This window comes from Heteronotia binoei, unplaced genomic scaffold (assembly GCF_032191835.1).
Source record: "Heteronotia binoei isolate CCM8104 ecotype False Entrance Well unplaced genomic scaffold, APGP_CSIRO_Hbin_v1 ptg001823l, whole genome shotgun sequence".
Classification (NCBI taxonomy): Eukaryota; Metazoa; Chordata; class Lepidosauria; order Squamata; family Gekkonidae; genus Heteronotia; species Heteronotia binoei.
The window spans coordinates 1-27,207 of record NW_026800417.1 but is presented as its reverse complement, the minus strand read 5'-3'; the positions used below and the strand labels follow the sequence as shown (position 1 = coordinate 27,207).

The 27,207-nt window shown below is 56.6% G+C and overlaps 1 protein-coding gene across 1 annotated transcript; it reads right to left on the bottom strand.

The window, feature by feature from the left end:
• Positions 1-1,582: 1,582 nt before the first annotated feature.
• LOC132565877 (cadherin-22-like) lies at positions 1,583-22,068 on the bottom strand (the record flags this gene model as incomplete). The annotated part of the gene is made up of 3 exons (XM_060230538.1): positions 1,583-1,703; positions 3,250-3,371; positions 21,871-22,068. Coding segments are annotated over 3 exons (441 nt in total), but the record flags the coding sequence as incomplete, so codon positions are not given.
• Between the last annotated feature and the right edge of the window lie 5,139 nt (positions 22,069-27,207).

Genomic DNA, 27,207 nt, shown 5'->3' with positions numbered 1-27,207 from the left:
CTCTTATCTGGGAGAACCGGGTTGGATTCCCCACTCCTCCACTTGCAGCTGCTGGAATGGCCTTGGGGCAGCCAGAGCTCTCTTATCTGGGAGAACAGGGTTGGATTCCCCCCTCCTCCACTTGCAGCTGCTGGGATGCCCTTGGGTCAGCCAGAGCTCTCTTATCTGGGAGAACAGGGTTGGATTCCCCCCTCCTCCACTTGCAGCTGCTGGGCTGCCCTTGGGTCAGCCAGAGCTCTCTTATCTGGGAGAACCGGGTTTGATTCCCCACTCCTCCACTTGCACCTGCTGGAATGGCCTTGGGGCAACCAGAGCTCTCTTATCTGGGAGAACCGGGTCGGATTCCCCACTCCTCCACTTGCAGCTGCTGGAATGGCCTTGGGCCAGCCATACCTCTCTCAGAGGTTGTCCTTGAAAGGGAAGCTGTGTGAGAGCCCTCTCAGCCCCACCCACCTCACAAGGTGTCTGTTGTGGGGGAGGAAGATAAAGGAGATTGTGAGCCACTTTGAGACTCTGTGTGGAGGGCAGGATATAAATCCAATGTCTTCTTCTTCTTAAAAAAAAAGCTCCCTGCAAGAAGAAAGCTAGCTCTACAGGGAGAAAGCCATTCTACAGTCTTTCTTCTGGGTGTGCTGATTTAACGCTTGCAAGCAGTTGTCCTTTTTTGCTGCCTCCCCATTTGAAACAGAGCATCCTGTTTGGTTCACTTCTTTCTGCTGACCCTCTCTCTACCCTGCTTTTGTGCTCCACGGAGCCCGGGGCACTGTCCTCCCCTGCTCATTTTAGCCGCGGCACAACAGCCCTGCAGGGTAGGCTAGACAGCGAGAGTGAGTGGCCTCAGGTGATCCCAGCCGGAGTGTCTGAGGAGGTCCCAGGCCGGAGCCTGTAACCCGCGGAGATGGGTCATTTGGGGCCCGAAGTGTTCTCTGGGTGCTCCTCAGCAGGCGGCTAACAGGGTGGGGGTGGGTCTCTCCAGGGGGAGGGGAGGGGGGGCTGGGCAGGAGTGAAAAGCAGGCCTGGAGCTCTCTGCCCCCAAGAAGGCAGCGAGGAGGGGCGGGGCGGAGGGGCGGGCCAAGCGGTGCCAAGATCTGGCAAGCAGCGGACACGATTGCAGCAGGGGGAGTGCGGCGTCTCCATCTGGGCTGGCATCCATCAGCGGCTCATCTGGGCTCCAACAGCAATATTTATAAATCACATCTCAAAACTGGCTACAAATTTGTACAGAGAAACAGATGGGGCGTTGGCGGCCGTTTGTCACCACTGATGGGTGTATCTGGGGCGCCTGCGAGAGGGAGAGCGGGAGAGTGGGGGGGGGGGCTGCGGAAGGGCGGAGGAGGAAGGGAGGCAGGAGGGGGCGCTGGCCAGGGAGGGCAGGCTGGAGGCAGGGCCTGGGGTCCCTAAAGCAGGTGGGAGGGAGCCCCTGAAGCATGGCGGGGGGGGCGGGGGGCAGCTGCAGGGCAGTCGCCAGACATGGGGGGGGGGAGGAAGGAGCAAAAGGCGGGGGGAGGGGCAGGAGGCCTGGGGGAGCAGAGGGAGGGTCCAGGCGCGCCCCTCGGTGGGGGGAGGGGGCCGGAGGACTCACCCGTGATGTCCAGGAGGGAGAAGTGGCGGCTGCTGCCCGAGGCCTCCGGGGCCAGCGTGAAATAAAAGTGGTGCCCGCTCTGGGGCTCGTCTCGATCCACCACGCTGATGGTGTGGATGAGCTGCAGGAGGAAGGAGAGCTGGAGCAGGAGCAGGCGGGACTCTCCCCCCCCCCCCCACAGGGATCCTTCACAGCTGGGGCCGGACAGCAGGAGCAGCCTCCCCCCCCCCCGCGCACCGCTCCCCCCACAGCCTCCTCCCTGCCGAGACAGACCTCCCCCAGGAGCTTTCCAGGAATGCAGTCAGGAATGTCCAGCGACCCCCCCCCCCCCGCAGCCCCAGAGGCCCTAGGAGCTCCCCCTGCAAAAGCCCCCCTCCCCAATCAGGACTCGCTCCCCCCCCCCTCCTTCCCCTTCACAAGCTGGGGCTGCCTTGCCTACCTCACCCCAGGGCTGCTGGCGGGGAGGGGGGGACACCCCCCTCTACTTGTTCTGCTTCCTTTGCTTTGCTGTCCGCTCTCTCGGCCCCCTTGGTTTCATGCCGTCATTTTGCCCTTGGAGTGGAATCTGCCCCATGGATGGGCGAGGGGGGGCGGCTTTGGGCAGGGCAGGTTTCCCCTGCCTCAGCCTCTGCAGCCGCCATTCCCCACCCCCACCCAGGAGATGCCCCTTCACTATAGCACAGGGGTGGCCAAACTGGCTGCCTTGGCCTGGAGAAGTGATTTAAAGAGACAAAGGCCTTCTGCAAGCTGGCTGAAGGGGTGGGGGGGCTTTGAGAGCCATATGTGTGTGGAAGAGCCACGTGTGGGTCCTGAGCTGCAGTTTGGCCACCCCTGCTATAGCGTTGTTGTTGTTGTTCAGCCACACAGTCGAGTCCGACTCTTTGTGACCCCCTGGACGAATTCACGCCAGGCCCTCCTGTCCTCCACCATCCTCCGAAGTCTGCCCAAATTCGTGGTTGTTACATCAGTAATGCTGTCCAGCCATCTCATCTTTTGCCATCCCCTTCTTCTTTTGCCTTCTGTCTTTCCCAGCAACAGGGTCTTCTCCAGGGAGTGCTCCCTGCTCATTGGGTGGCCAAAGGATTTGAGCTTCAGCTTCAGCATCTGACCTTCCAGGGAACAGTCCGGGTTGATCTCCCTTAGAACTGACTGACTGGATCTTCTTGCAGTCCAAGGGACTCTCAAGAGTCTTCTCCAGCAGCACATATAGCGTTACAATGACCTGTTTCCATGATCTGCTTGTTCATAGATGTCCTTTTCCCTCCTTCCAAGTAAAGTCCCTTCTGGGAGGCTATAAGTCCAAAAGAGTTTCCTTCGGGGGGTGTGAGCTCTGGTATGCAGCACACTGCCTCAGACAGATGCCCAGAGATGGTTTGCCCTCTCCTGCCGGGCCTTCCTTCTTGGTGGCTTCTGGGGAGGTCGAGACAGGGTCAGCCTGGCCCTCCAGCCCAGGCAGGGCAATATATCTCCTCCTTGGCAACCCCCAGATTCCTTGAGATCCCAGGGCATGGTGGCCCCAAGGATCAGAGGAAGGGCAGGGCAATCCACCACTGCCTGCAGTCCAGGCACCAACAAGAACTCCTCCATGTGGAAGCAGCCCTCCCCCTGCAGTGCCCTTCCCTCGCCCTTGCTCGGCCCCACCCTCAAAAGTGAAGGCGCCCCCCCACCTCTCCAGCCTTGGCGTCCTCGCACACCGCAGCCTCGTAGGGAGTGGCCAGCTCGGGCGGGTTGTCGTTCACATCCAGGATGCGGATCTGCAGGGACAATCGGGACACTTTCTCGGGGTTGTCTGGAACACACAAAAGCACCGCAGGTGGCTCCAAAGAGCTGCCTTCACTACAGCCGCCTCAGCGCTGCCTGCAGCCCCCAGCACCCCCGCAGCCCCCATCCCACCGACCCGCCCCGACATCCTGGGGAAATGAATGCCCAGACATGAAGCGCCCCTTCAAGCCCCTCTCCCACGCAATGCAGGGAGGGGCCTCCAGGAGATGGCGGGAGCAGGGGGCAACTGGCCCGCTGATTAACATGTGGAATTCACTGCCACAGGAGGTGGTGGCGGCCACAAGCATAGCCACCTTCAAGAGGGGTTTCGATAAAAATATGGAGCAGAGGTCCATCAGTGGCTATTAGCCACAGTGTGTGTGTGTGTGTAATTTTTTTTGGCCACTGTGTGACGCAGAGTGTTGGACTGGATGGGCCATTGGCTTGATCCCACAGGGCTTCTCTGCTGCTTTAATGTGACACAGAGTGTTAGACTGGATGGGCCATTGGCCTGATCCAACAGGGCTTCTCTTATGTTCTTCTGTGACACAGAGTGTTGGACTGGATGGGCCATTGGCCTGATCCAAATGGCTTCTCTTATGTTCTTCTGTGACACAGAGTGTTGGACTGGAGGGGCCACTGGCCTGATCCAACAGGGCTTCTCTGATGTTCTTCTGTGACACAGAGTGTTGGACTGGATGGGCCATTGGCCTGATCCAACAGGGCTTCTCTGATGTTCTTCTGTGACACAGAGTGTTGGACTGGAGGGGCCACTGGCCTGATCCAACAGAGCTTCTCTTATGTTCTTATGTGACACAGAGTGTTGGACTGGATGGGCCATTGGCCTGATCCAACAGGGCTTCTCTTATGTTCTTCTGTGACACAGAGTGTTGGACTGGATGGGCCATTGGCCTGATCCAACAGGGCTTCTCTGATGTTCTTCTGTGACACAGAGTGTTGGACTGGAGGGGCCACTGGCCTGATCCAACAGAGCTTCTCTTATGTTCTTATGTGACACAGAGTGTTGGACTGGAGGGGCCACTGGCCCGATCCAACAGGGCTTCTCTTATGTTCTTCTGTGACACAGAGTGTTGGACAGGATGGGCCATTGGCCTGATCCAACAGGGCTTCTCTGATGTTCTTCTGTGACACAGAGTGTTGGAATGGAGGGGCCACTGGCCTGATCCAACATGGCTTCTCTTATGTTCTTCGGTGACACAGAGTGTTGGACTGGATGGGCCATTGGCCTGATCCAACAGGGCTTCTCTTATGCTCTTCTGTGACACAGAGTGTTGGGCTGGATGGGCCATTGGCCTGATCCAACAGGGCTTCTCTTATGTTCTTCTGTGACACAGAGTGTTGGACTGGATTGTCCATTGGCCTGATCCAACAGGGCTTCTCTTATGTTCTTCTGTGACACAGAGTGTTGGACTGGATGGGCCATTGGCCTGATCCAACAGGGCTTCTCTTATGCTCTTCTGTGACACAGAGTGTTGGGCTGGATGGGCCATTGGCCTGATCCAACAGGGCTTCTCTTATGTTCTTATGTGTGACACAGAGTGTTGGACTGGATTGGCCATTGGCCTGATCCAACATGGCTTCTCTTATGTGACACAGAGTGTTGGACTGGATGGGCCATTGGCCTGATCCAATAGGGCTTCTCTTATGTTCTTATGTGACACAGAATTTTGGAATGGATGGGCCACTGGCCTGATCCAACAGGGCTTCTCTTACGTTCTTATGTGACGCAGAGTGTTGGACTGGAGGGGCCACTGGCCTGATCCAACAGGGCTTCTCTTATGTGACGCAGAGTGTTGGACTGCAGGGGCCATTGGCCTGATCCAACATGGCTTCTCTTATGTTCTTATGAGACACAGAGTGTTGGACTGGATGGGCCATTGGCCTGATCCAACATGGCTTCTCTTATGTTCTTCTGTGACACAGAGTGTTGGACTGGATGGGCCATTGGCCTGATCGAACAGGGCTTCTTTTATGCTCTTCTGTGACACAGAGTGTTGGACTGGATGGGCCATTGGCCTGATCCAACAGGGCTTCTCTTATGTTCTTCTGTGACACAGAGTGTTGGACTGGATGGGCCATTGGCCTGATCCAACAGGGCTTCTCTTATGCTCTTCTGTGACACAGAGTGTTGGGCTGGATGGGCCATTGGCCTGATCCAACAGGGCTTCTCTTATGTGACACAGAGTGTTGGACTGGATGGGCCACTGGCCTGATCCAACAGGGCTTCTCTTACGTTCTTATGTGACGCAGAGTGTTGGACTGGAGGGGCCACTGGCCTGATCCAACAGGGCTTCTCTTATGTGACGCAGAGTGTTGGACTGCAGGGGCCATTGGCCTGATCCAACATGGCTTCTCTTATGTTCTTATGAGACACAGAGTGTTGGACTGGATGGGCCCCTGGCCTGATCCAGCAGGGCTTCTCTTATGTTCTTCTGTGACACAGAGTGTCGGACTGGATGGGCCATTGGCCTGATCCAACAGGGCTTCTCTTATGTTCTTATGTGACACAGAGTGTTGGACTGGGGGGGCCACTGGCCTGATCCAACAGGGCTTCTCTTACGTTCTTATGTGACGCAGAGTGTTGGACTGGAGGGGCCACTGGCCTGATCCAACAGGGCTTCTCTTATGTGACGCAGAGTGTTGGACTGCAGGGGCCATTGGCCTGATCCAACAGGGCTTCTCTTATGTTCTTCTGTGACACAGAGTGTTGGACTGGATGGGCCATTGGCCTGATCCAACAGGGCTTCTCTTATGCTCTTCTGTGACACAGAGTGTTGGGCTGGATGGGCCATTGGCCTGATCCAACAGGGCTTCTCTTATGTTCTTATGTGTGACACAGAGTGTTGGACTGGATTGGCCATTGGCCTGATCCAACATGGCTTCTCTTATGTGACACAGAGTGTTGGACTGGATGGGCCATTGGCCTGATCCAATAGGGCTTCTCTTATGTTCTTATGTGACACAGAATTTTGGAATGGATGGGCCACTGGCCTGATCCAACAGGGCTTCTCTTACGTTCTTATGTGACGCAGAGTGTTGGACTGGAGGGGCCACTGGCCTGATCCAACAGGGCTTCTCTTATGTGACGCAGAGTGTTGGACTGCAGGGGCCATTGGCCTGATCCAACATGGCTTCTCTTATGTTCTTATGAGACACAGAGTGTTGGACTGGATGGGCCATTGGCCTGATCCAACATGGCTTCTCTTATGTTCTTCTGTGACACAGAGTGTTGGACTGGATGGGCCATTGGCCTGATCGAACAGGGCTTCTTTTATGCTCTTCTGTGACACAGAGTGTTGGACTGGATGGGCCATTGGCCTGATCCAACAGGGCATCTCTTATGTTCTTCTGTGACACAGAGTGTTGGACTGGATGGGCCATTGGCCTGATCCAACAGGGCTTCTCTTATGCTCTTCTGTGACACAGAGTGTTGGGCTGGATGGGCCATTGGCCTGATCCAACAGGGCTTCTCTTATGTGACACAGAGTGTTGGACTGGATGGGCCACTGGCCTGATCCAACAGGGCTTCTCTTACGTTCTTATGTGACGCAGAGTGTTGGACTGGAGGGGCCACTGGCCTGATCCAACAGGGCTTCTCTTATGTGACGCAGAGTGTTGGACTGCAGGGGCCATTGGCCTGATCCAACATGGCTTCTCTTATGTTCTTATGAGACACAGAGTGTTGGACTGGATGGGCCCCTGGCCTGATCCAGCAGGGCTTCTCTTATGTTCTTCTGTGACACAGAGTGTCGGACTGGATGGGCCATTGGCCTGATCCAACAGGGCTTCTCTTATGTTCTTATGTGACACAGAGTGTTGGACTGGGGGGGCCACTGGCCTGATCCAACAGGGCTTCTCATACGTTCTTATGTGACGCAGAGTGTTGGACTGGAGGGGCCACTGGCCTGATCCAACAGGGCTTCTCTTATGTGACGCAGAGTGTTGGACTGCAGGGGCCATTGGCCTGATCCCACAGGGCTTCTCTTATGTTCTTCTGTGACACAGAGTGTTGGACTGGAGGGGCCACTGGCCTGATCCAACATGGCTTCTCTTATGTTCTTATGAGACACAGAGTGTTGGACTGCAGGGGCCATTGGCCTGATCCAACAGGGCTTCTCTGATGTTCTTCTGTGACACAGAGTGTTGGAATGGAGGGGCCACTGGCCTGATCCAACATGGCTTCTCTTATGTTCTTCGGTGACACAGAGTGTTGGACTGGATGGGCCATTGGCCTGATCCAACAGGGCTTCTCTTATGCTCTTCTGTGACACAGAGTGTTGGGCTGGATGGGCCATTGGCCTGATCCAACAGGGCTTCTCTTATGTTCTTCTGTGACACAGAGTGTTGGACTGGATTGTCCATTGGCCTGATCCAACAGGGCTTCTCTTATGTTCTTCTGTGACACAGAGTGTTGGACTGGATGGGCCATTGGCCTGATCCAACAGGGCTTCTCTTATGCTCTTCTGTGACACAGAGTGTTGGGCTGGATGGGCCATTGGCCTGATCCAACAGGGCTTCTCTTATGTTCTTATGTGTGACACAGAGTGTTGGACTGGATTGGCCATTGGCCTGATCCAACATGGCTTCTCTTATGTGACACAGAGTGTTGGACTGGATGGGCCATTGGCCTGATCCAATAGGGCTTCTCTTATGTTCTTATGTGACACAGAATTTTGGAATGGATGGGCCACTGGCCTGATCCAACAGGGCTTCTCTTACGTTCTTATGTGACGCAGAGTGTTGGACTGGAGGGGCCACTGGCCTGATCCAACAGGGCTTCTCTTATGTGACGCAGAGTGTTGGACTGCAGGGGCCATTGGCCTGATCCAACATGGCTTCTCTTATGTTCTTATGAGACACAGAGTGTTGGACTGGATGGGCCATTGGCCTGATCCAACATGGCTTCTCTTATGTTCTTCTGTGACACAGAGTGTTGGACTGGATGGGCCATTGGCCTGATCGAACAGGGCTTCTTTTATGCTCTTCTGTGACACAGAGTGTTGGACTGGATGGGCCATTGGCCTGATCCAACAGGGCTTCTCTTATGTTCTTCTGTGACACAGAGTGTTGGACTGGATGGGCCATTGGCCTGATCCAACAGGGCTTCTCTTATGCTCTTCTGTGACACAGAGTGTTGGGCTGGATGGGCCATTGGCCTGATCCAACAGGGCTTCTCTTATGTGACACAGAGTGTTGGACTGGATGGGCCACTGGCCTGATCCAACAGGGCTTCTCTTACGTTCTTATGTGACGCAGAGTGTTGGACTGGAGGGGCCACTGGCCTGATCCAACAGGGCTTCTCTTATGTGACGCAGAGTGTTGGACTGCAGGGGCCATTGGCCTGATCCAACATGGCTTCTCTTATGTTCTTATGAGACACAGAGTGTTGGACTGGATGGGCCCCTGGCCTGATCCAGCAGGGCTTCTCTTATGTTCTTCTGTGACACAGAGTGTCGGACTGGATGGGCCATTGGCCTGATCCAACAGGGCTTCTCTTATGTTCTTATGTGACACAGAGTGTTGGACTGGGGGGGCCACTGGCCTGATCCAACAGGGCTTCTCTTACGTTCTTATGTGACGCAGAGTGTTGGACTGGAGGGGCCACTGGCCTGATCCAACAGGGCTTCTCTTATGTGACGCAGAGTGTTGGACTGCAGGGGCCATTGGCCTGATCCAACAGGGCTTCTCTTATGTTCTTCTGTGACACAGAGTGTTGGACTGGATGGGCCATTGGCCTGATCCAACAGGGCTTCTCTTATGCTCTTCTGTGACACAGAGTGTTGGGCTGGATGGGCCATTGGCCTGGTCCAACAGGGCTTCTCTTATGTTCTTATGTGTGACACAGAGTGTTGGACTGGATTGGCCATTGGCCTGATCCAACATGGCTTCTCTTATGTGACACAGAGTGTTGGACTGGATGGGCCATTGGCCTGATCCAACAGGGCTTCTCTTATGTTCTTCTGTGACACAGAGTGTTGGACTGGATGGGCCATTGGCCTGATCCAACAGGGCTTCTCTTATGCTCTTCTGTGACACAGAGTGTTGGGCTGGATGGGCCATTGGCCTGATCCAACAGGGCTTCTCTTATGTGACACAGAGTGTTGGACTGGATGGGCCACTGGCCTGATCCAACAGGGCTTCTCTTACGTTCTTATGTGACGCAGAGTGTTGGACTGGAGGGGCCACTGGCCTGATCCAACAGGGCTTCTCTTATGTGACGCAGAGTGTTGGACTGCAGGGGCCATTGGCCTGATCCAACATGGCTTCTCTTATGTTCTTATGAGACACAGAGTGTTGGACTGGATGGGCCCCTGGCCTGATCCAGCAGGGCTTCTCTTATGTTCTTCTGTGACACAGAGTGTCGGACTGGATGGGCCATTGGCCTGATCCAACAGGGCTTCTCTTATGTTCTTATGTGACACAGAGTGTTGGACTGGGGGGGCCACTGGCCTGATCCAACAGGGCTTCTCTTACGTTCTTATGTGACGCAGAGTGTTGGACTGGAGGGGCCACTGGCCTGATCCAACAGGGCTTCTCTTATGTGACGCAGAGTGTTGGACTGCAGGGGCCATTGGCCTGATCCAACAGGGCTTCTCTTATGTTCTTCTGTGACACAGAGTGTTGGACTGGATGGGCCATTGGCCTGATCCAACAGGGCTTCTCTTATGCTCTTCTGTGACACAGAGTGTTGGGCTGGATGGGCCATTGGCCTGATCCAACAGGGCTTCTCTTATGTTCTTATGTGTGACACAGAGTGTTGGACTGGATTGGCCATTGGCCTGATCCAACATGGCTTCTCTTATGTGACACAGAGTGTTGGACTGGATGGGCCATTGGCCTGATCCAATAGGGCTTCTCTTATGTTCTTATGTGACACAGAATTTTGGAATGGATGGGCCACTGGCCTGATCCAACAGGGCTTCTCTTACGTTCTTATGTGACGCAGAGTGTTGGACTGGAGGGGCCACTGGCCTGATCCAACAGGGCTTCTCTTATGTGACGCAGAGTGTTGGACTGCAGGGGCCATTGGCCTGATCCAACATGGCTTCTCTTATGTTCTTATGAGACACAGAGTGTTGGACTGGATGGGCCATTGGCCTGATCCAACATGGCTTCTCTTATGTTCTTCTGTGACACAGAGTGTTGGACTGGATGGGCCATTGGCCTGATCGAACAGGGCTTCTTTTATGCTCTTCTGTGACACAGAGTGTTGGACTGGATGGGCCATTGGCCTGATCCAACAGGGCTTCTCTTATGTTCTTCTGTGACACAGAGTGTTGGACTGGATGGGCCATTGGCCTGATCCAACAGGGCTTCTCTTATGCTCTTCTGTGACACAGAGTGTTGGGCTGGATGGGCCATTGGCCTGATCCAACAGGGCTTCTCTTATGTGACACAGAGTGTTGGACTGGATGGGCCACTGGCCTGATCCAACAGGGCTTCTCTTACGTTCTTATGTGACGCAGAGTGTTGGACTGGAGGGGCCACTGGCCTGATCCAACAGGGCTTCTCTTATGTGACGCAGAGTGTTGGACTGCAGGGGCCATTGGCCTGATCCAACATGGCTTCTCTTATGTTCTTATGAGACACAGAGTGTTGGACTGGATGGGCCCCTGGCCTGATCCAGCAGGGCTTCTCTTATGTTCTTCTGTGACACAGAGTGTCGGACTGGATGGGCCATTGGCCTGATCCAACAGGGCTTCTCTTATGTTCTTATGTGACACAGAGTGTTGGACTGGGGGGGCCACTGGCCTGATCCAACAGGGCTTCTCTTACGTTCTTATGTGACGCAGAGTGTTGGACTGGAGGGGCCACTGGCCTGATCCAACAGGGCTTCTCTTATGTGACGCAGAGTGTTGGACTGCAGGGGCCATTGGCCTGATCCAACAGGGCTTCTCTTATGTTCTTCTGTGACACAGAGTGTTGGACTGGATGGGCCATTGGCCTGATCCAACAGGGCTTCTCTTATGCTCTTCTGTGACACAGAGTGTTGGGCTGGATGGGCCATTGGCCTGATCCAACAGGGCTTCTCTTATGTGACACAGAGTGTTGGACTGGATGGGCCACTGGCCTGATCCAACAGGGCTTCTCTTACGTTCTTATGTGACGCAGAGTGTTGGACTGGAGGGGCCACTGGCCTGATCCAACAGGGCTTCTCTTATGTGACGCAGAGTGTTGGACTGCAGGGGCCATTGGCCTGATCCAACATGGCTTCTCTTATGTTCTTATGAGACACAGAGTGTTGGACTGGATGGGCCCCTGGCCTGATCCAGCAGGGCTTCTCTTATGTTCTTCTGTGACACAGAGTGTCGGACTGGATGGGCCATTGGCCTGATCCAACAGGGCTTCTCTTATGTTCTTATGTGACACAGAGTGTTGGACTGGGGGGGCCACTGGCCTGATCCAACAGGGCTTCTCTTACGTTCTTATGTGACGCAGAGTGTTGGACTGGAGGGGCCACTGGCCTGATCCAACAGGGCTTCTCTTATGTGACGCAGAGTGTTGGACTGCAGGGGCCATTGGCCTGATCCCACAGGGCTTCTCTTATGTTCTTCTGTGACACAGAGTGTTGGACTGGAGGGGCCACTGGCCTGATCCAACATGGCTTCTCTTATGTTCTTATGAGACACAGAGTGTTGGACTGCAGCGGCCATTGGCCTGATCCAACATGGCTTCTCTTATGAGACACAGAGTGTTGGACTGGATGGGCCTCTGGCTTGATCCAGCAGGGCTTCTCTTATGTTCTTATGAGACACAGAGTGTTGGACTGGATGGGCCTCTGGCCTGATCCAACAGGGCTTCTCTTATGTTCTTCTGTGACACAGAGTGTCGGACTGGATGGGCCATTGGCCTGATCCAACAGGGCTTCTCTTATGTTCTTATGTGACACAGAGTGTTGGACTGGGGGGGCCACTGGCCTGATCCAACAGGGCTTCTCTTACGTTCTTATGTGACGCAGAGTGTTGGACTGGAGGGGCCACTGGCCTGATCCAACAGGGCTTCTCTTATGTGACGCAGAGTGTTGGACTGCAGGGGCCATTGGCCTGATCCCACAGGGCTTCTCTTATGTTCTTCTGTGACACAGAGTGTTGGACTGGAGGGGCCACTGGCCTGATCCAACATGGCTTCTCTTATGTTCTTATGAGACACAGAGTGTTGGACTGCAGGGGCCATTGGCCTGATCCAACATGGCTTCTCTTATGAGACACAGAGTGTTGGACTGGATGGGCCTCTGGCTTGATCCAGCAGGGCTTCTCTTATGTTCTTAGGGGGAGAGCCAAGCTGGCATCTGGCACAATCATTTCCTAGAAAAAGAGATGCCAACTTCATTAGCGTAACTCATTTGCATATGCCATCACGGGAAGGTGTACTCAATTATGTCAGCTCAGCATCTACCTGAAAATCCTCCTTGAATTACAATTGCCATAATAAAACCTTATTTCCATCATACTTTTTAAATGACTTCCTCCTCTGTGGCCGCAGGGGCACGAGACAGATTTTCACCTGTCTGCTTTGTATGTTTGGGTCCTTTCCCCATTTTTTTTTGTGGGGGGGAAATAATAGAAAGTTTTTCAAATCTTAGAGTTTAGCCAAATTCTCCCAGGGGGTTTGAACAAGGGAGCCCAGAGGAGAAAAAAAGAGCACAATAAAATCCAGAGTTCCTGCCCCAAATGAGGGCTGCGGGTTCTTCGCATGCAGAGGTCTCGCTGGGCCCGCGTCAAAGGAAGCCGGACAGCAGTCCCCTCCCCCCTCCCCCCTCCCCGGTAGGCTCCGCTGTGGCTGGGCCAGACGAACCACGGGTGGGGGCGGGGGGATTGGAGGAAGGAGGACTGGGCCCTTGCCTTTCACTGCAACAGGCCGCACAATCCATCCCCCCCCCCCCGCTGGACGTGAGGGTGAAGGGGAGGCTGGTGCCCGAAGGAGGCGCAGGGGAATCCCCCCCCCCCGCGTGCTTCCCGAGTCCCAGGCCAGGAGCCGCAGCTGAGGTAGCCTCAAGAGGACATCCTCCCGCCCCCCCCCCCCGGCACAGCGGCCCTGCCCCAGACACCACCAGCCAGCCAAGGGCGGGACTCGAATCTGGGAGAGGCGGCCTTGATCCCTCCGCCTCCACGCGCAGCCGGCTGCTGAGACCTTCTGGGGCCAGTCGCGGTGCTCTCTCGGCCCCACCCTCCTCGCAGGCTGTCTGAGACTCCCCAGTGAAGGGCGGCGGGGCATAAATCCAGTCTCCTCCTCTCCTCCTCCCCCAAGAGCCTCCCAGAGAGCTGCCCTGCCCAGAAGCACGGCTCCCCCCTCTGCTGGCCGGCCCCACATCCTGGCTGAGGAAGGCTCAGCTGCTAGGAGTTGGGAGGGGCAGAGAAAGGCGGCTTGCGGGGGGGTTTGGGGGTCCCCGAAGCCCCTCCCCGCCCTGCTTAAAGAACTCGGCTGTAGCCTCTAAGCCCCCCCCCCCCAAAAAAAAAACCCACACAGCTGAGCTGGGGCGGGGTGGAGTGAGCCTGCCTGTCTGGCCTTTCCCTTAGGCTCCCGCTCACTCCCTCCCCACATCTCGCCCACCTCCCAGCTGTGCTCCAACCCCAGGTGACCCGCCCCTAGGGACCGAAGCGCTCCAGCCCCCCTCTGAGCAAAACCCCGCAAGGAGGAGGCAGGAATTCTCCGCAGCTCCACAGCCGGAGAGCACGGGGGGGGGGAGAAGGGGGTGGCCCTCCAAGGGCAGGGCAGGGCAGGGGGCATCCTCCTGGTGAGGAAACCCGGGCTAGCCATGGCTTTGGCCCGGGCACGCTCTCTCAGCCTCGCTCGCAGGGAGTCGTGAAGGCGGAATCCAGGCGGAGCGAGCAGTGCGGCCAGGCAGAGGCCCCGGAGAGAGGGGGGGCAGCTCCCTTCGTCTTGGGGCCCCCACCGCTCCCCTCGCTCCTCAGCTCGGGATCCCGGCCCAGCGGGAGGCAAGCTTGCGGGGGGGGGGCTCGCTCGTCCTCAGGGGGCCACCAGCCGCCCTTCTCTGTACCCGGCGGAATGTCCTGCCTTGCGGCCCGGAGTCCCTTTGGCGCAGGAGAATCTGGGCGAGGCCGCTGAGCCTGGGCTGGAAGAAGAAGGCGCCCCAGCAGCAGCAGAGCGCGCCCCTCGCCGCCAGCCCTGGGGGCGGATCTGAGAGCTGCGTTGGGGCCAGAGAGTGGGGCGGGCCACCCGGGTTTCCAGGGGTCGGGGCGAAGAGGGGGCCGCTTCGCACCAGGCTTGAGCCGCCCCGGGCCCCAGCCTGCCTCTCCAAGGCCTCCGGAGGGGCGGCGCAGTGGGGAAGCGCGAAGCGGCCAGCCGGGCTGCTGCCTGGCCTTGCAAGTCGGAGCCATGGATGCCTCTGACGCCCCGGCGCCCGCCCTTTGCTGCGAGGCGCTGCTCCGCCCGACTGGCCCGGCCTTCGTCCAGGGCGCTCCAAATCGCACAGCCCGCAGCGAGGTCCGGGGAGCGCCTGGAGGCCTGCGCTGCTGCCCGCCTCAATCCGGGCCGCCCCCACCAACCGCACCAGCTGTTTTTGAGGCGCGCAGTGGGCCTCTGGGCCCGCGGATTCCGCCAGGCGCTGTCGGGAGGGTGGGGAGGGCACCACGCGCAGCGCTTGCAGGCCAGAGCCGGGGGGGGAGGCGGCCGGCCCCTCTCCTGCTTAGAAGCGGGTGTGTGGAGGGCGGGCGAAGAGGCGCTTGAGCCGCCCTAGACCAGGGAGGCGAGCGGAGGGGCTTGACTGCTGGCGGGTCTGCCCGCGAAGAGTTCCCTGGACGGGCGCCCCAGGGGCAAAAGACTATGAAGCGCTGCTGCGGAACTCTCGGAGTCCCTCCCTCGTAACGCTTTTGTAGAGCTCCGCGTAGTCCTGGGTCCAGAGGCAGAGCGGAGCCCTCCTTAGGCGCTCCTCGCAGCACCGAGAGTCTGGTGTTTGTCTGTCTGTCTCCTCCTCCTCCTCCTCCTCCAGGGCAGCCCCCCACCCCACCCCGGAACGAAACCGCCTATTGGAGGAGAGCTGAGGGGCTGGGGCGCAACTGCTTCCACCCGCAGAGCCAGCAGGAGTGCAGGAGAGAGAGGCTAGGGCACCTTTCCCATAAGGAAAGGAGGGACCTAGAGCTTCCCACTCAGAGGCGTTTATAGGACCCCAGCCATGGGAACTAAAGGGAACCACATTCAGAGGCCTTTGTCCTCTGAATCCCAGAGCCAAGAGGCAACATCAACGGAAGGCCTCACCAGTCTGACCCAGTAGGGCTCTTCTGATGTTCTCATGAAAGCTTCAGCCTCTCTGCCCTGTTGTTGGCCCTCCAGAGGAACTGGTTGGCCAATGAGTGAGACAGGAGGCTGGTCTAGATGGACCCTCCTTGGTCTGATCCAGCAGGGCTCTTCTGATGTTCTTATGAAGGCCTCGGCCTCTCTGCCCTGCTGTTGACCCTGCAGAGGAACTGGTTTGCCACTGTGTGAGACAGGAGGCTGGACGAGATGGACCCTCACTGGTCTGATCCAGCAGGGCTCTTCTGATGTTCTTATGAAGGCCTCAGTCTCTCTGCCTTGTTGTTGGCCCTCTAGAGGAACTGGCTGGCCTCTATGTGAGACAGGAGGCTGGACTAGATGGACCATCTCTGGTCTGATCCAGTAGGGCTCTTCTGATGTTCTTATGAAGGCCTCAGCCTCTCTGCCCTGAGGAACTGAGTGGCCACTGTATGAGACAGGAGGCTGGACTAGATGCACCCTCTATGGTCTGACCCAGCTGGGCTCTTCTGATGTTCTTCTCAGGGGAAGGCCTCAGCCTCTCTGCCCTGCTGTTGGCCCTCCAGAGGAACTGGCTGGCCACTGAGTGAGACAGGAGGCTGCACTAGATGGACCCTCACTGGTCTGACCCAGCAGGGTTCTTCTGATGATCTTCTCAGGTGAAGGCCTGGGCCTCCACGCCCTGTTGGTGGTTCTCCCTCCAAAGGAGCTGGCTGGGGGCCGGGTGTGAGACTGGCCCACTTCCAGCAGGGATCCTCTCAGGTTCTTAACCCTTTGGATGCCAGGGTCTTGCTCTCACAGGATAGCCACAGAGAGGCGCAGCCGCAGGAGAAAAGGGGGCGTGCGGGAAGAGAGGCGGGGAAGTGTGACTTCATCAGAGGGCACTTGGGAGCCAGCCCAGGTGGGTTGGAGGGGGGGGCAGGATGCTGCTGCCAGAGAGGAAACGTCACCTCCCTCGGCGCCCCCCCCCTTACTGGCATCCCAGCTAGGCTGACTGACATGCAAATTAGTTTAATTATTTCTTCTTCTAAAATAAATTATATTTTGCAGTGGCTGCAATATGTTGTGTCAGGCAAAATTACATTCAATATTTTTAAGCTAATTGATGTCAGCCTTGAGAAAACGTGATTGACAGCAGTGAGGAAGTGAGCCTGCTACCTAAATGCTTTCCTAAATTAAAATTAAACATGCCGTTTTTCTGTATTTCCTCCAGGAGCTGGGATGCTGAATCTGAGAAGGCCGTGGGGGGGGGGGGGGGCGGGGAGGCAGCGCTGGGGAAACGCCGAGAGCGCCGGGCGGGAGGGAGGGCGGGGGCTCCCGGCTGTGATTGGCACCTGGTGTTGGTCCCATCCAGAAGGCCCCTCCGCCCCCGCCCCATTGCAGCTCCCTGCTGGGGAGTTCCGGCAACAGGAGCTGCCTCCAGATCTGGAACTGCGGAGTAGGAAGTTGTTCCGCATGGAGGGGGCGGAGAAGGAGATGGTGCCACCGCAGAAGGGGCGCAGCGCTTGGCAACGCAAGAGAGGCTGGAAGGGAAGCGGGGGGGGGGGGGGGAGAGAGGCCCCGCACTAGGGAAGACCAGCGAGGTGGAACCTGACCTGTCTGCTGAAGGCCCCGCAGCCCAGAGCGCCCAGGGCAGGGCAGGGGGCGGAAGCGCCCGCAGGATTCAGGCAGTGGGCGGCGCTGGTCCAGTCCTCCCCACCCTCCACCACCGAGCGCGCCAAGTGTCCGGACTGGGCTCTGAGCTGCCCCCCCCTCTCCTCCGGGGACCAGGCGCGCTCCAGCAGGAGGGGGAGGGGAGAAGGGGGGTGGGGCTGCAGCACTCCCCCCCCTTCTCCAGCAGCGGCCACCCCTGCGGGGTCTTTCTCCAGCCTTTCCCGGGAGAAGGAGGCTGCAGTCCCATCAGGGAACCCTCCGGGCCGCACCCTCGGGGTGGGGGCGTGGCTTCAGCCCCCCCCCCCCCACTGCCCACTCGCATGGCGATCTTTGCAGCAAAAGGGATTTGGGGAGGGGAGCTGCCGCAGGTGCTGGGGGGGGGGGGGCAAGCAAGCAAAGCAGGAAGAACACAGCCGGGGGGGCCCGGGGCAAATCGCAGCCAGGGCAGACTCAGAGGGGGCTGCCCAAAGCCCCAGCAGCCCAGCCACCTCCAAGGGGCTGCAGAGGGGACCCTGGGTCTCACTCCTGTGGCGGGGAGGGGGCGGCGCAGAAGGCTGCAGGACCGCCCCCCCCAGCTGGCTGAGCGCAGGAGGGCAATTAAGCAGCGGGGGAGGGGGGGAGGTGCCAAGAAGATGGATCTCCTCAATTACCAGCAAGGGACACACACAGCAGGCCAGGCCGGCCATCACTTGGCGGGAGCGCCGGAAGGAATCCGGAAGAGAAGCGCGAATATTAAGCCCAGGGAAGGTAACCAGCTCCCGCGCCAGAAGAGGAGGAGGGCCCCGGAGACCCCCTGCCCCGCCCCGGCCGGGCCCCGCACAAGGGGCAGGTGGAGTCCCGGAGGGGGTCCCGGACCTGGAGCGCTGCGGGTGGGAGGGGGCAGCTCTGCAGGGGGTTCTTCTCAGCTCCTCCAGCTGGCGGCGTCCCAGGCGAATGGCGGCAATTCCAGAAAGATCTGAAGCGCTTGGGAGGGCGGGGGGGGGGGGTTGGCGAACGAGTGAGGTCAGATCACAGGGGCGAGGGGCGGGAGAGAAGCACCTCATCTCTGGCAGGAAAGGGGAAGCAGCAAGTCCCACCCCCAGCCTCGGCCGCGCAGGTGTGTGTGTGGGGGGGAGGGGGGAGTCTGGTTTTGCGGGGCCAAACCTCTGGCAGGAGGGCCGCTGCTCCCGCCGCTCTCCCTCCCTCCCGCCCGCCCTTCTTGCAGCGTGGGGTTCCCAGGGCCACTGCGGACCACCCCCGTCCACCAAAGCTCCCTCTAAGCCGCGGAGTCTCCTGAACAACAATTCTGCTTCCGGAGCCCCTGGCCCTCAGCGGGGAAGCTCCGGCATCAAGTATTGTGCTCTGGGGCCACTTCTCCTGATCTAAGATGACGACGGTATAATACCAGTGGTCTTGCGTGAGCCAGAGAAGAAGAAGAAGAATTGCAGATTTATACCCCGCCCTTCTCCCTGCATCAGAGACTCAGAGCGGCTTACAATCTCCTTTATCTTCCTCCCTACAACAGATACTCTGTGAGGTGGGTGGGGCTGAGAGGGCTCTCACAGCAGCTGCCCTTTCAAGGACAACCACTACAAGAGCTATGGCTGACCCAAGGCCATTCCAGCAGGTGCAAGTGGAGGAGGGGGAAATCAAACCCGGTTCTCCCAGATAAGAGTCCGCGCACTTAACCACTACACTACACTGAGAGAGTCAGTTTGGTGGAGTGGTTAAGTGTGCTTTCTCTTATCTGGGAGAACCAGATTTGATTCCTCACTCCTCCACTTGCACCTGCTGGAATGGTCTTGGGTCACCATAGTTCTGGCAGAGGTTGTCCTTGAAAGGGCAGCTGCTTGGAGAGCCCTCTCAGCCCCACCCACCTCACAGGGTGTCTGTTGTGGGGGAGGAAGGGAAAGGAGATTGTGAGCGGCTCTGAGACTCTTGAGTGGAGGGCGGAATATAAATCCAATATCTTCTTCTACACCAAACTGGGAACTGGCTCACAGCAACTCAGCTTAGACCTCCCCCCCCCCCCCCGCAGCGGCCCTGGGGAGTCAATCTGGGCCATTAATCTTTCCTGCCTACAAAGCAGCGCTGGGGCGGAGGTGAGTGCCGGGGCGTCCGGGAGCTTGAATGGCTGAGTCTGAGCCTCCTCCTGACAGCGAGATGCAGCACTAAGGCGCCCTGAGAGCCCCGCTGAATGACCGGCCTGCAGATCCGAGCAGGGGAGCAGCCCCCGGATGCCTGCCGCCTCCCTGCCCGCCGATGCCACCCGCCCAGCCCTTCCTCCCGCCCTACCCAGCGCAGCCCCCCCCAGCCAGGCCTGGCCCCTTCTCCGCCGGCCACGAGAGACTACAGAGCCCCCCCCCCGTCATCCAGATCCCTGAGCTGGCCCCCTCCAGCCAGGCCACCCAAGAGGAGCCTGGACTCTGGCCAGGAAGGAGGAGGTAAGAGAGCCCCGCCCCTCTGAGAGTCCCCTCTGCCTTCTCCCCCCACCCCGCAGCAGGGGAGGATGTGGGGAGGGGAGGTGCACCGGCGCACACCTGTGGATGCAGAGCAGCCCAGCCCTCCGACAACTGTCCCCAACAGCATGTGAGGGGGGGGCGGCTACTGCCCCAGTACGAGGGTCCGGATCCCTGCAGCCTGGCCAGCGCGCTCCCCTCCCTCCAAGGCCACTCTCTGTCGCAGCACCGCTCCCCCCTCCCCGCGTCTGTCTTGGCCGGGATGTTTGTTCTGCGAACTCCCCCCCTCTCCTCTCCTGGGGCTCCCGCCTTTCTTCTGGCAGAGGCGCGGCGTGTCTCGGGCCGGGCTCCGAAATCCGCTCTCGTCGTCTGCCTCGCCTGCCTGGGAGCCCCAGCGGAGGGAGGGAGGCAGACATCAAAGGCGGCGGGGCCTTTTGTGTTTCCTCCTCCCGCCTTTGTTTGAAGGGAGGAAGCAGAACAGCTTTGCGCTCCCGGCTTCCCTCTTCGGGGAGAGGCTGCAGAGGGGAAGGAAAGGGGGGCGGACTCCCTCCCCGCGCAGAGCCGCCCAGGCAGGCCTTGCCCACCCCCAGGTGACCCCTCCTCCTCCCGCACAGGCCGGCTGAAGGCTGCGGGTCGCCGCCACTGGAGGCGGGAGGAATGACTCTCGCTTGGGCAGCAGCTGGGCAGAGCGGCCTGTCAGGAACCAGGCCTGAAACAGCGCGGGATGCCAGGCTGCGGCTGGGGGGGGGGCGGCGATAAAGCCCCTCCTCTGAGCTCCAGGAGCAGCTCCTTAAAAACAGGCCCACGCAATTGCTGCCTTGAAGTTTCGCAGGTGGCGCTTTCGAGGGAGTGAAGCGGTCCTTCCACCGCAGCTCCACCCAGTCAGCCTGAAGCCCGAGTGGACACAAGAGGAGGAGGGGCCCTAGGCTGCCTTCCCCGCCCTTCCCAGGCCCCTGCCGCAGGTCCTCACTGGAGGGGGGGCTTTAAGAACCGGCCCACCCTTCCCTGGAGTCTCCCCGAGGCAGCTGGAACTTCACGGCAACCACAGCGGGTCTTCCAGACAGCGGGTTTCCCCTCCCCACCCTTTCCTTGCCTCCATCCCTCCAACCATGCCACTGGGGGCCTTTGGGGTTTTTAAAGAAACCTGCAACAGCTAATTGCTATGGAGCTGTAATGTTATAAGGCTCAATCTTAATTCCCAGCTTCCATTTTTAAAAAATCTGCTTACTTTATTGCTATCCTGTCCTCCTCCCCAGTGGGGAGTGGTTCATCTCCTCCTCTCCTCCATTTCACCCTTACAACAACCCTGCGGGGTAAGTTAGGCTGGAAAAGTGTGACTGCTCCAAGCACACCTTTTTTGAAAAAAAGAAGTATGTCTCTATCCCCCTTTATGACTCACCTTCTTCTCCTCTCCTCCATTTCACCCTTACAACAACCCTGCGGGGTAAGTTAGGCTGGAAAAGTGTGACTGGCCCAAGCAAACTTTTTTAAAAAGAAGAAGTAAGTCTCTATCCTCTTTTATGACTCACCTTCTCCTCCATTTCACCCTTACAACAACCCTGCGGGGTAGGTTAGGCTGGAAAAGTGTGACTGGTCCAAGCAAACCTTTTTTGACAAAAAGAAGTAAGTCTCTATCCTCTTTTATGACTCACCTTCTTCTCTTCTCCTCCATTTCACCCTTACAACAACCCTGCGGGTTAGGCTGGAAAAGTGTGACTGGCCCAAGCAAACTTTTTTTAAAAGAAGAAGTAAGTCTCTATCCTCTTTTATGACTCACCTTCTCCTCCATTTCACCCTTACAACAACCCTGCGGGGTAGGTTAGGCTGGAAAAGTGTGACTGGTCCAAGCAAACCTTTTTTGACAAAAAGAAGTAAGTCTCTATCCTCTTTTATGACTCACCTTCTTCTCTTCTCCTCCATTTCACCCTTACAACAACCCTGCGGGGTAAGTTAGGCTGGAAAAGTGTGACTGGCCCAAGCAAACTTTTTTAAAAAGAAGAAGTAAGTCTCTATCCTCTTTTACGGCAGAGGGAGAAGGGAGAATCTTGGCTCAGTCATACAAAGATCTAGAGGCTAACTCTTTAAAAAACGCTGAAAGCTGGGGATTTGGAGACCAAACAGACCAATTTGGAATGCAGGGTCTCCCATGCCCAGCCTCTGCTTCCCGCACCACCCATGCCTCACCTGCCTCCATGGCCAAGACGGTGATGTTGTGCCAGCCGGCCGTCTCCCGGTCCAGTAGCTTGCCTGTCACAATGGTGCCCCTCTCTGGGTCAATGTCGAAGATGTGCTCCAGGTCAGAACTCTGGTCAATGGCATACCTGGGTCCAGGAGAACAAGAGAGCCGTGAAGAGGCTGCCAGGGAGGGTAAGCAGTGGGGTGCTGGGGGGGGGGGGGAGGACCTAGCACAGCAACTCAGGGCATGAGGTGCCCCCAGGGGCTGAGTCAGGGCCATGCCCCCATGAAACCCAACCTCAAATGCAGTGAATTCCCATCATCAAAATCAGCCACATGTGCAAATGTTCTCTTACGCTTGTATGATGTATGTTGCCTCCAAAATAGGCTTTGAATATTCTTTTGGTGAATGTTGGGAGAGGGCGCAGAGATAAAGGGGAAGTCTGGGGCTTGGGAGGTGCACTAAGAACAAACCAACCGCTGTGGGGGCCCCAACCAGTTCCCTCCCCCCCCCCCACTGACTTGCTCAGTGCCTGCAAACTCCGCCATCCAACTTGGCAGGGAGAGATTGGCTCTGGCCAAAAATAAGCAGCCAGGCCTTTGGGGCACTGAACGTTGCACAAGGTGTTAGCTGCAGAGGTCACCCAAAGGCCTGCCCCGCACAGATGGCCCCATCCACAGCACTCCCTGCAACTAGTCAACGCTGGCTCCGTGCCAGCCCCGCTAATCTGAACATGCCACACTCAGATCGTGCTGCAGATGGCTGGCAGCCGCTTGCATTGAGGGCAGGGGGCGAGGCATGGTGCCAGGGGTGCCCACCTCCTGCCCAGTGGCTGAGAAGAACTTTGTGTGTGCGCACAGAGTGCCCAAGAGATTGTGCCCCAATCTCAAGCAACTGCAGTGCACCAAAGAACATAAAATAAGTTGTGCTGGATCAGGCCAGTGGCCCCTCCAGTCCAGCACTCTGTGTCACATAAGAACATAAGAGAAGCCCTGTTGGATCAGGCCAGTGGCCCCTCCAGTCCAACACTCTGTGTCACACAGTGCCAAAAACACCCCCCCCCCAGGTGCCATCAGGAGGTTTATCAGTGGGGCCAGAACTCCAGGAGCCCTTCCACTGTGACCCCCAAGCCCCAAGCATCCAGCGCATCACTGTCCCAGACACAGGTGTTCCATCCACACCTTCTGGCTAACAGCCACTGATGGGCCTCTGCTCCAGATGTGTTCCCCCCCCCATTCCCCTCTTTCAGGTGTCTATGGTGTGGCTGCCATCCTTCCTGTGGCAGTGGATTGCATGGGATAATTACTCTCTGGATGAAGAAGGGCTTCCTCTGATCTGTTCTAGGTCTACTGCTCAGCAATTTCATTGAATGCCCACGAGTTGTCGTATTGTGAGCAATGGAGAAAAGTACTTCTTTCTCTGCCTTCTCCGTCCCATGCACAATTTTGTAAACCTCTTATCATGTCACCCCGCAGTCATCATTTCTCCAAGCTAAACAGCCCTCTTTAACTTTTCTTCATAGGGAAGGTGTTCCATCCTCTTCCTCATTTTAGTAGTCCTTTTTCTGCACCTTTCCCAAGGCTAGAATACCTTTTTTGAGGTGGAGTGGCTGGAGCTGCACACTCAGGGTTCCCGGCCAGGCAAGAGTGTCGGGGAGTCCCCCCACCCCAACTGTGCCCCAGCAGGGCAGCCAGTGAAGGCAGACACAGGTCCAAAGGACTGGAACTGCCAGGAAGTCTGTGGAGGAGGAACAGCCCCCCCCCCCAAGGTTTTCTTTTTTAAAGCTGGCCTCACTTTGGGTTTGGAATGTGGAATGGGGCAAGAAGGAGACCCCCTCCTCCCCTTGAAGTGGCCCCACAGCAGGAGCTGCTCTTCCCCCACTGGGAAAAGTGTCCTGCTGGCCTCCCAACTGTCTTCACTGTGGGGAAAAGGAAAAGTCCCCTGTGCAAGCACTAGTTGTTTCCTACTCTTTCACGGCAGACTTTTGATGGGGTGATTTGCCATTGCCTTCCCCAGTCATCCACACTTTCCCCCCAGCAAGCTGGGGACTCATTTTACTGACCTCGGAAGGATGGAAGGCTGAGTCAACCTCGAGCCAGCTACCTGAAAACCCAGCTTCCACCGGGGATCGAACTCAGATTGTGAGCAGAGCTTAGGACTGCAGTACTGCAGCTTTAACACTCTGCGCCACGGGGCTCTTAAGTCAGTGAGACAGACAGGCAAATGGTGGGATTTTCTTCCAGTTTACTCTCCTGTTTTTGTGGCGGGGCCAGATCTGTGGGGGGGGGGGGGCAGGGGTGCCAGATGGTGGCGCTTGCCCTGGGTGCCGATGGAGGGTGTGTGTGCCAAATTGGGTATGGAGTCCATTATATTCTATGGGACCATAAGATGGAATAGTCCATAAGGGGGTGTCATTTTTTAATTTTGCCCCCCCTCAAAAACATGTAGATCAGGTCCTGCCTTGTGGATAGATCTCAGGGAAATCCCCTCCCTCCCTCCCTCCCTCTCCTCTTGCACATATCCACAATGGAGGCTGGGTGCATGTCCACATCTGCTAGTTGAGGTTAGTTCTGTCTCTGTCTCTAAAGCTGCTCTATCTAGAATGTAGTTCCTAAATGTTTTGTTGTTATAATGTGAATCTGTCATCGAATTGTGAGTATTGTTAGCTGCCCTGAGCCCATTTGGGGAGGGTGGGATACGAGTGCAATCAATCAATCAATCAATCAAGGGACAATTATAAGTCTTGAAACTGACAAGTTGTTCTATGTAATTCTGTGACGCTGCCAGCCCACGGAGCGTAATTCTGTGATGCTGCGTGTTGCCAAGGTGCACTCCGCCAAGTCTGATCTGGGATACTGGAATAACTAACCAGTTAACACCCAATACTACCTTCACCAAAGAGCTAGTACAATAAGGTGAATGACTCGGATGAAGGAGGAGGGCAGGGGGGTCAAACCCCCAGATGATGGAAAGGGAAAAGCAAACCCCATCCAGGACAGGATCCAAACTGAGAAGAAGGCCCTGGAGAGATCGGAACCTGAGTGGAAAGGCCACAGGAGGAGGAGGGCTCCAGGTGGAAAGAGAGAGATCTGGGGCTGGGGGCTGAAGCAGCTCTGAACCTGGTCTGGCCAGTAGACACAGGCCCTCCAACACCAAATGTGGTCTCATTTGGAGTACTGTGTGCAGTTCTGGTCACCGCACCTCAAAAAGGATATTACAGCATTGGAGAAAGTCCAGAGAAGCGCAACTAGAATGATTAAAGGGCTGGAGCACTTTCCCTATGAAGAAAGGTTGAAACGCTTGGGACTCTTTAGCTTGGAGAAACGTCGACTGCGGTGGTGACATGATAGAGGTTTACAAGATAATGCATGGGATGGAGAAAGTAGAGAAAGAAGTACTTTTCTCCCTTTCTCACAATACAAGAACTCGTGGGCATTCGATGAAATTGCTGAGCAGACAGGTTAAAACAGATAAAAGGAAGTACTTCTTCACCCAAAGGGTGATTAACATGTGGAATTCACTGCCACAGGAGGTGGTGGCGGCCACAAGTATAGCCACCTTCAAGAGGGGTTTAGATAAAAATATGGAGCAGAGGTCCATCAATGGCTATTAGCCACAGTGACAGTCCAGCAGTTCAGCTACCTGGGGTGCATCATCTCCTCAGATGCCAAGATCGACAAGGAGATTGACAACAGGCTGGCAAAGGCAAACCGTGCATTTGGCCGACTGCACAAAGAGTAGTGTGGAGCAACAAGCATCTGAAAAAAGGCACAAAGATCAATGTTTACAAAGCGGTTGTGATGACAACCCTCATCTATGGCTCCGAATCGTGGGTTTTATACCGTCATCACCTGCGACTCCTTGAGCGCTTTCATCAGCGCTGCCTTCGCACCATCCTCAACATCCACTGGAGTGACTTTGTGACCAACACTGAAGTCCTCAAGCGGGCAGAGGTTACCAGCATCGAGGCACTGCTGTTGAAGACGCAGCTGCGCTGGGCAGGGCATATTTCTAGGATGGAAAACCACCGCCTTCCCAAGATTGCCCTGTATGGCGAACTCTCCACCGGCCATCGAAATAGAGGGGCACCAAAGAAGAGGTACAAGGACTCCTTGAAGAAATCCCTTAGCACCTGTCACATCAACCATCACCAGAGGTCTGACCTAGCCTCAGATCGCAAAGCATGGAGGCACACCATCCACCAGGCTGTCTCTTCCTTTGAGAACACACGCATAGCTGGTCTTGAGGACAAAAGGAGATTGAGAAAGAATCGCACTGCTACAGGACCAACCCTAAATCAGACTTTTCCCTGCAGCCGCTGTGGCCGGACCTGCCTGTCCCGCATTGGTCTTGTCAGCCACCAGCGAGCCTGCAGCAAACGTGGACTATTGCACCCTTCTTAAATCTTCGTTCGCGAAGCCAAGCTGAGAGAGAGAGATGTGTGTATATAAAATTTTTGGCCACTGTGTGACACAGAGTGTTGGACTGGATGGGCCATTGGCCTGATCCAACATGGCTTCTCTTATGTTCTTATGTTCTTACCACTGAGGGTCGCTTACAGTCTCCTCTGGAGCCTCTTCTCTTTCACAGGTCCTGGGGGACAGGCAATTCCTTGTGTAGGGGGAGCCCTCCCAACTTAAAACAGCTGCCCTCATCAACAACCATGGACGCCTCCCAACAGAGACACAAATCCAGGGACCAAACCCTGCAAGCAAATTGAGATGTAACACTCTGGAAATGCTGTTGTGGGACCTAATAACATCAGCTGCTCCATCCTGGGCCCATCCACTTGCATGGCATCCACTTCAATACATGTCCTCAATGCCCTTCAGCTGAGCACCCTGGACAGAATTGCTGGTCTCTGTGTCAGAGAATCAATGGACACCAGTCTGGAATCACAACCGCCAGAATACAGCCAGGAAACATTTTTATCTCCCTGGATCTGCCATTACAGAGCTGAAACTGACTATTCTACCAAAATAATAATAATATAAACCTAACCAAAAATTCAAAGGCAATATACAACGTGAAAGCACTAAATTAGAACTCATCAAGAAATTTACCACATCTCATCCTGGCTTATGCAGAGACTTGGATTTCCTCACTATGACCCAACAGAACCCATTTCCAGGCACTTTTATAGACTCACCACGCCACACCCCCTCCAGCCTAGAAATAGCAGCTCTCCAGCAGCCCTGGCCCCACTCAATGCCCAGCAGCCAAGAAGGTCTGAGCGCCTGCTCTGGCTGCAACGCCACTGAGGATGTTCTCCAAAGCTGAGAACGAAACGTCTGGAAGGAAAACTTTCTCCAGTAGAACATGGCACTTGAGCCCGAAAGATTCTA